This window comes from Semicossyphus pulcher, unplaced genomic scaffold (assembly GCF_022749685.1).
Source record: "Semicossyphus pulcher isolate SPU_LCO1_2020_fin unplaced genomic scaffold, fSemPul1.0.p SCAF_2, whole genome shotgun sequence".
In the NCBI taxonomy this organism is placed as follows: domain Eukaryota; kingdom Metazoa; phylum Chordata; class Actinopteri; order Labriformes; family Labridae; genus Semicossyphus; species Semicossyphus pulcher.
This window is the reverse complement of record NW_027211693.1, coordinates 20223693-20233057: the sequence shown is the minus strand read 5'-3', so window position 1 is coordinate 20233057 and position 9365 is coordinate 20223693. Positions and strand designations below refer to the sequence as shown.

Below are 9365 nucleotides of genomic sequence, written 5' to 3'. Positions count from 1 at the left end.
CAATATCATTCCTGTAGTTTAACGAGTCCACTTGTCATATGGTGATAATAATACATCTTTGATTACTATTATTGATGATAATAGCAGAACATGTTCACATGTACAACCTGTAATTGTTGTATTCCACTCATGGTGTCGCTATTGGCCAGTCTAACATTTGCACTCCACCCTCTGGTGCATGGACCAAAAAAAGGGTAATCTTTCAGTTACTGTTGTTCTTAGCATAAAGGCGGAGTAACTGGGGAGGGCTGTCGGATTTCTTCAGACTGAACTGTAAAGTATTAATTCTGTAATCAGACAAGGACCGTTTTTGTGACAAACGCGTGTCAGCGATGGGGCTCAAGCTGAGCAGCGTGGTTTTCTTTCTAATGTGGCAAACCGTGAATGGAGACGTGAGCTATTCCGTCCAAGAGGAAACGAAGCGCGGATCTCTGATTGGAAATATAGCAAAGGATCTTAACCTGGACTCGAGTAAACTGTCTGTCAGAAACGCTCGTGTCGATGCAGCAGGGAATCGTAAACGTTTTTGCGACATCAATCTAAGTACTGGGGATTTAATTGTTGCCGAGAGGATGGACCGGGAGGAGCTCTGTGGGGAAAAGATGTCGTGTGTAATAAAACGCGATCTTGTGCTGGAGAATCCCCTGGAACTGCACCCCTTTACTCTACACATTCAAGATATAAATGACAACTCGCCACAGTTTAACGAAGAATCAATCAATATAGAAATCCGAGAGTCTGCAGACAGGGGAGCTCGTTTTGTGATAGAGGAAGCGCACGATGCGGATGTAGGACAAAATTCAGTTCAACAATACAGCCTTGAAAAGAACGAAAATTTCATTTTGGCTGCTGATGGAAAAAATATCGAGCTTGTTCTTGATAAAGAGCTTGATCGAGAGAAGCAAAAAGAGCTAAATTTGCTCCTCACAGCTTTAGATGGAGGCTCTCCTCAGAGATCAGGTACAGTAGTCATACACGTCACTGTACTGGACGCTAATGATAACGCCCCAGTGTTCAGCCAGGCCGTTTATAAAGCCAGTCTGCCTGAAAACTCGCCTTTAGATACTGTAGTGGTCACAGTGAGCGCGTCTGATGCAGACGAGGGAATAAATGGAGATGTGACGTATGACTTTGGACATGTTTCAGAGGATGTCAAGAAAGTTTTTCGTATTGACCGCAAAAACGGCAAAATAACAGTTAATGGTGTGATTGACTTCGAAAATGTTAACACATATGATTTGCGCATTAAAGCAAAGGATGGTTTAGGATTATCTTCATACACTAAGGTGACCATTGATGTTACCGATGTCAATGACAACACACCTGTAATCTATGTGAAATCTCTGGCAAATCCAGTACCTGAGAACGTGTCACCTGGTACAGAGGTGGGCATCATTAACGTGCAGGATGCAGATTCTGATGATAACCAAAAGGTCCGCTGCTCCATTCAGCAAAATGTCCCTTTTAAGTTGGTTCCTTCTATTAAGAACTATTATTCTCTGGTGAGCACAGGACAACTGGACCGTGAACTAGTGTCTGATTACAACATTACAATCACTGCCACTGACGAGGGCTCTCCACCTCTGTCGTCCTCTAAAACTGTTCAGTTATCTGTAGCAGACATCAACGACAACTCACCAGTGTTTGAGGAACAGTCCTACAGCGCATATGTGAGTGAAAATAACAAACCTGGCTCCACTTTATGTTCCGTTACTGCTCGAGACCCCGACTGGAGACAAAACGGTACAGTGATTTATTCTCTGTTAGCCGGTGAGGTGAACGGTGCCCCGGTGTCGTCCTATGTGTCTGTTAACGGAGACACGGGGGTGATCCACGCTGTGAGGTCGTTTGATTACGAACAGTTCAGGAGCTTTAAAGTGGCCGTGATGGCCAGAGACAACGGTTCTCCTCCGCTCAGCAGCAACGTGAGCGTGAGTGTGTTCATATCGGACGTGAATGACAACTCTCCTCAGATTCTGTACCCCGCCCCGGAGGGCAACTCCTTCATGACCGAGCTGGTCCCCAAAGCTGCACACGGAGGCTCTCTGGTGTCCAAAGTGATAGCGGTGGACGCGGACTCTGGACAGAACGCCTGGCTGTCCTATCATATAGTGAAATCCACTGATCCGGGACTTTTCACTATTGGTGTCCACAGCGGAGAGATCAGGACCCAGCGGGACATTTCTGAGTCTGACAGCATGAAACAGAACCTTATTGTGACAGTGAAAGATAACGGACAGCCCTCTCTGTCTGCCACCTGTTCCATGTATTTACTGATCTCTGATAACTTGGCTGAGGTGCCAGAACTGAAGGACATTTCTTATGATGAGAAGAACTCCAAGCTGACCTCTTATCTGATCATCGCGCTGGTGTCTGTGTCCACCTTTTTTCTGACCTTCATCATCATCATCCTGGGTGTGAGGTTTTGTCGCAGGAGAAAGCCCAGACTGTTGTTTGACGGAGCCGTGGCCATCCCCAGCGCTTATCTGCCTCCTAATTACGCAGATGTTGACGGCACAGGAACTTTACGCAGCGCTTACAACTATGACGCCTACCTGACGACAGGGTCTAGAACCAGTGACTTTAAGTTCGTGTCTTCTTACAATGACAACACACTGCCTGCTGACCAGACTCTGAGGAAAAGCCCAAGTGACTTTGCTGAAGTATTTGGAGACTGTGATGACTCTCCTGAGGTAGGGTCACATTTCATGTCACTGAACTTACGTTCAAAGTCCTGATGAATCCCGTCTTGTGTATTGATTTAACTGTTTTCAAATGTATTGTTCGGTTCTGTAGTGGTTGCGATTGTTCGATTTCCTGTTAAATGGTCTCAGCGTTTTAGGAAGGCATGATGGTTCCTAAAGATTGTAGTCTTCAGCTCTTCAGGTAATGGCTTTTATTCATCGATGTCTAAGTTAAATCCTACCGGTAAGACACCGCAGACCTGTCAGTTTGTCTCCCATTATTATTTTCAGTCCAAATTTGAAGTTACTGGTGCTGACTAATTCAACTCGCCATAACAACCTCGTATCCCCCTATCTATCATATGTGCTAAACTTTTAGTTTAATCATTATACTCACAATCGTCACAAAACATGTTTTTGAGAATTTTTTATTCTGAAATCTATCGGTCCCTCTGGTCGATGAGTCTTGCTTGGGTTAGTTGTTTCTCTGTCCTTGGTGCTGAATTACGTTTGCTATTTTGATGCTTTTTCAGATGGTTTTCTTCAGTTTTTTCATCTCTTCATTTTGTCACTCCTTAATTTTGTCTCAATGAATTAATACCAATGATAAATGTATGGTTTTATTACATTTTTATATTCAGATCGTGTTATTTATTATATTTTAAGATTATTTCGTGTTATTATTATTATAAAAAAACAATTGAGCTTTTTATGCTTTTATGTTTGAGTGCGTTTTGCGGTGCTCTAATCTGTTGTCATTGTAAGCTTTTCCTTTGGATCAATAATCATAAGGAGTTTTTCACTTACTGGCTAAATTGACGTGTCTTAGAGAAGAATGAAGTTGTCAAAAATATAATTCTTGGTTTTAGCCCTTTTTTTTGCTCAATATAGTTGATTGTTTGTACAATTATTACATGATTGGTTTGTTGTATTATACCTGACCGCTTGAAATCATGACTTCCAACTGACAACATGGTCTTGAACCAGTGACTTTAAATGTGTCATCTCACAATTACAACACACTGCTGAGGGACCAAACTCTGGGGAAAAGTCTGACAGATGCAGATCAACTAATAATTTCTTTCTTTATTTCTTAATGAGTTTGTATTATTGCACAAATTGGATTCTAGTTATATTTACCTATCGGATCCCATACTGCCCTCAAACATTCACTGTATGCACATGTTCTATAAGTCTCAGAATATACTTTAATTTGAACTCCAGCTTGCTTGTTAACATTTGTCACAAAACTAGGCAATCGTGAGAAGAAAGGAAACCTTACAGGAGATACAAGTCGATATATCACAGAAAGAAATATGTTTAACAGCACAAACACAATCGGATCAGTTGATCAGAGGCGTGCACTCTCAAAGTATTTAAGGCTGTTTTTGGGATACCTTTTGTATGTTTGATAAAAAGCAGACCCCAGCTGGTATAACATTGTGACTGTCTGGCATGTCTAACTTATGAAGATTCCAGTCAGAGAGGTTCTGATTCATCAAGCTCATATGTCATTAGGTTTCCATATTTGTCCATGTTGTATTTTCTGCTTTCGTGCATTCTGAATCAGTCGTGGGTTAATAATTATATATACAAAAAAGACATCACATACATGGTGTTAGAGGACTTTTGATTGGTAGTGGGGTCTCTAAGTTTGACCAGCTGAATCAGTAGAAATATAAGTTGTTTGACATGCTGCAAATGTGGTTTTTGTCAGTTTTAATAGGAATGGGAGAGAATGTTGCAGGCTCATGCAAACATAAATATATTTTATATATTCATCACTTGTTCAGATATGTCTGTCTGCCTTCCTGTCTACCTGCCTATTTCTCTGCTGAATGACATTTAAGTTTGCTCTGATTTCATTGAGTCTTCCTTTTCAGGATGTTCAGTAGAATCTCTAGTCTCTGTATTTGCATCTTGATCAAGAACGTATTGTATTTATAAGGTTATGAAAGCGCATACATGTTTCAGAGAATAGAGCTGTCAGACACAGAACTTCATCATGGCACATTATAACAGTTTATTTGGAAAATTGCAGTTTTAATTTCGGTCCATCATTTTTATATATTATGTTACATGAGAAAGGAACTTAAGTTTTTTAATTTGATGTGCGACTCTTCTGTAATATTAACAGTAAGTGTTTATATTTTTCTGTACCCTTTATTGTGTTATGTTAGGACATTCAATGGCAAACAGATCAATATCATTCCTGTAGTTTAACGAGTCCACTTGTCATGTGGTGATAATAATACATCTTTGACTTCTATTATTGATAATAATAGCAGAACATGTTCACATGTACAACCTGTAATTGTTGTATTCCACTCATGGTGTCGCTATTGGCCAGTCTAACATTTGCACTCCACCCTCTGGTGCATGGACCAAAAAAAGGGTAATCTTTCAGTTGCTGTTGTTCTTAGCATAAAGGCGGAGTAACTGGGGAGGGCTGTCAGATTTCTTCAGACTGAACTGTAAAGTATTAATTCTGTAATCAGACAAGGACCGTTTTTGTGACAAACGCGTGTCAGCGATGGGGCTCAAGCTGAGCAGCGTGGTTTTCTTTCTAATGTGGCAAACCGTGAATGGAGACGTGAGCTATTCCGTCCAAGAGGAAACGAAGCGCGGATCTCTGATTGGAAATATAGCAAAGGATCTTAACCTGGACTCGAGTAAACTGTCTGTCAGAAACGCTCGTGTCGATGCAGCAGGGAATCGTAAACGTTTTTGCGACATCAATCTAAGTACTGGGAATTTAATTGTTGCCGAAAGGATGGACCGGGAGGAGCTTTGTGGGGAAAAGATGTCGTGTGTAATAAAACGCGATCTTGTGCTGGAGAATCCCCTGGAACTGCATCCCTTTACTCTACACATTCAAGATATAAATGACAACTCGCCACAATTTAAGGAAGAATCGATCAGTATAGAAATTCAAGAGTCTGCAGTCAGGGGAGCGCGTTTTGTGATAGAGGAGGCGCACGATGCGGATGTAGGACAAAATTCAGTTCAACAATACAGCCTTGAAAAGAACGAACATTTCATTTTGGCTGCTGATGGAAACACTATCGAGCTTGTTCTCGATAAAGAGCTTGATCGAGAGAAGCAAAAAGAGCTAAATTTGCTCCTCACAGCTTTAGATGGAGGCTCTCCTCAGAGATCAGGTACAGTAGTCATACACGTCACTGTACTGGATGCTAATGATAACTCCCCAGTGTTCAGCCAGGCCGTTTATAAAGCCAGTCTGCCTGAAAACTCCCCTTTAGATACTGTAGTGGTCACAGTGAGCGCGTCTGATGCAGACGAGGGAATAAATGGAGATGTGACGTATGAGTTTGGACATGTTTCAGAGGATGTAAAGAAGGTTTTTAGTATTGACCGCAAAAACGGCAAAATAACAGTTAATGGTGTGATTGACTTTGAAAATGTTAACACATATGATTTGCGCATTAAAGCAAAGGACGGTTTAGGATTATCTTCTTACACTAAGGTGACCATTGATGTTACCGATGTCAATGACAACACACCTGTAATCTATGTGAAATCTCTGGCAAATCCAGTACCTGAGAACGTGTCACCTGGTACAGAGGTGGGCATCATTAACGTGCAGGATGCAGATTCTGATGATAACCAAAAGGTCCGCTGCTCCATTCAGCAAAATGTCCCTTTTAAGTTGGTTCCTTCTATTAAAAACTATTATTCTCTGGTGAGCACAGGACAACTGGACCGTGAACTATTGTCTGATTACAACATTACAATCACTGCCACTGACGAGGGCTCTCCACCTCTGTCCTCCTCTAAAACTGTTGAGTTATCTGTAGCAGACATCAACGACAACCCACCAGTGTTTGAGGAACAGTCCTACAGCGCATATGTGAGTGAAAATAACAAACCTGGCTCCACTTTATGTTCCGTTACTGCTCGAGACCCCGACTGGAGACAAAACGGTACCGTGATCTATTCTCTGTTAGCCGGTGAGGTGAACGGTGCCCCGGTGTCCTCCTACGTGTCTGTTAACGGAGACACGGGGGTGATCCACGCTGTGAGGTCGTTTGATTATGAACAGTTCAGGAGCTTTAAAGTGGCCGTGATGGCCAGGGACAACGGTTCTCCTCCGCTCAGCAGCAACGTGAGCGTCGGTGTGTTCATATCGGACGTGAATGACAACTCTCCTCAGATACTGTACCCCGCCCCGGAGGGCAACTCCTTCATGACCGAGCTGGTCCCTAAAGCTGCACACGGAGGCTCTCTGGTGTCCAAAGTGATAGCGGTGGACGCGGACTCCGGACAGAACGCCTGGCTGTCCTATCATATAGTGAAATCCACTGATCCGGGACTTTTCACTATTGGTGTCCACAGCGGAGAGATCAGGACCCAGCGGGACATTTCGGAATCTGACAGCATGAAACAGAACCTTATTGTGGCAGTGAAAGATAACGGACAGCCCTCTCTCTCTGCCACCTGTTCCATGTATTTACTGATCTCTGATAACTTGGCTGAGGTGCCGGAACTGAAGGATATTTCTTATGATGAGAAGAACTCCAAGCTGACCTCTTATCTGATCATCGCGCTGGTGTCTGTGTCCACCTTTTTTCTGACCTTCATCATCATCATCCTGGGCGTGAGGTTTTGTCGCAGGAGAAAGCCCAGACTGTTGTTTGACGGAGCAGTGGCCATCCCCAGCGCGTATCTGCCTCCTAATTACGCAGATGTTGACGGCACAGGAACTTTACGCAGCGCTTACAATTATGACGCCTACCTGACAACAGGGTCTAGAACCAGTGACTTTAAATTCGTGTCTTCTTACAATGACAACACACTGCCTGCTGACCAGACTCTGAGGAAAAGCCCAAGTGACTTTGCTGAAGTGTTTGGAGATTGTGATGATTCTCCTGAGGTAGGGTCACATTTCATATTACTGAACTTACGTTCAATGTCCTGAAGAAGCCCTTCTCTTAGTTTGTTATGACTGTATCATCTGCCCTTTTCTTTATGCTGTTGTGATGGCATCTGTTAAATGTGCATTTAATCAGTTTAAGGGTTGTTAAGAAGTAAATATTGTTTCTGCTGACCAGACTCAGAGGAAAAGCCCAGCAGACTTTGCCAAATCATTTTGAGATTTTTAGAAATGTCGTGAGGTATGAACAGATGTCCGTTATGGTAGTACCTATTTGCCCCCTATTGACATAGGCAGCACCTTTACAGTTGAACATTTCTTTGAGGAAGTGACACATTTGACATGACAGATTTGTTGTTTGACGTCTTCATGAAGCCCTTCTCATTTTTTTTCTTTTTGTGACTATTTTTGGTCTTTTGTTCTTCTTAGGTGGTTGAAGCTTCAGTTTCATTAATGAGTCTCGGTGTTGTGAAGAAGATATGATGGTTCCTGAATAATTTCGATTCTAGCTTTTTTCGGTACATTTTTTGATGATCTACCCTCAAAAACATATTGTTTAAATGTCAAATATTTTCTTCTAACTTCTAAATGCACACTAACAACTTCCTTTTCCCTTTATGATGCGCAACCCACACACAGACACAAACAGGGATATACTTTTTCCATACTCTTGTTTCATATATTTTAGTTGATTCTTTGCTATGGTTGGAATATTTTTGGACCATAGGTTTTTTTTTTTCAAACTCTATTTTTCTCTCTCTGGTTGTTAGTAATTTTTATGTTCCATTGAGTTTCACTGTCCTTGGTGCTGAAATCTGTTTGGTTATGTGATACATTTTTAGAGGTAGTTTGTTATTGGAAATCGCAGTCCAATTTGAATCGATGCTTTTACTTAACATTTCCCCATGCAGATGTTTGATGAAGTGGTTTTATTTCCTGTTTCTTCTTTTATTGATTTGTTCATATAAATATTTAATTGCACATTATAAATAAATCCCTATTAACAGACACCAGGGCTTGGTGTTAGAGCAGTAAGAAGTTTGTTCTGCTTTGTTAGTGGAGTCTGGCTTTCTCAAGGTTGCTGTCTATGTCTAAAATGATTGATGCATGCACTGACAAAAGCCTCCTCCGCAGAATATATTTAACATGCAATCTTTTACCGAAGGCATATTTCCCTGACAATATAGAACAAGCTAGATACGTTTTTACTCATGAGATTTTATATAGATGTTATTTTTTTCTGATACATGCCAGATATTGTTTTCCAGTAGCAAGAAGTACCATATATAAACACTGTAGAAAGCAAAAATAATGCAAATAAATGCATATTAAACAGAAGCAACTGCAGACAAGATTGTACAAAGCAGCTCTAAGAAGTCATTTTTCTACTCTGAAAGTTAGATAGTGTTATTGATGACTTCTAACCATCTCAACATGAAAAATGAAATGTCAGCCTGTTAACTTCAATATTTATAGTAATTGTTGATCACTATCATCGTATAACAAAATTTACCAAACATCACAGTAAAAGTGAAATTATATTATAATACTATAACATTCACCATATTTTGAAAGTATCTCAAGTAGTCATCTTTACTGCTGTTTAATAGTTGAATATTGCTGTTTTTTTTTGTTTTTTTTACCTATCCCAGGATGTTCAATTTATTAAAGACCTCGGTGAGATGTTAAAACTTGCCCTTTATTTGTGAAATATTTGACTTCAGCCAACAATGAGCTCTCTTCCTATGACGTGCGTTATTTAAAATGAAAAACAATTTGGGATATGT

General features: G+C 41.0%; 2 protein-coding genes across 5 annotated transcripts in view; both read left to right on the top strand.

Annotated features, from left to right (window-relative positions):
* Positions 1-9365, top strand: part of LOC138597933 (protocadherin gamma-C5-like) — a 456071-nt gene that overhangs the window by 230036 nt on the left and 216670 nt on the right. The window contains exon 1 of one of the 4 annotated variants that reach the window (XM_069669524.1): positions 5187-7578. The exons of the other annotated variants lie outside the window; for them this stretch is intronic. Coding sequence (XP_069525625.1) covers positions 5218-7578 — 2361 coding nt within the window. The 5' untranslated portion in view covers positions 5187-5217. Of the gene's footprint in view, positions 1-5186; positions 7579-9365 lie in introns of those variants that run through there. 4 annotated transcript variants of the gene reach the window in all.
* LOC138598412 (protocadherin gamma-A11-like) lies at positions 333-2738 on the top strand. The gene has a single exon (XM_069670197.1). It carries the CDS (start codon positions 333-335, stop codon positions 2736-2738), a length of 2406 nt encoding a protein of 801 aa, XP_069526298.1.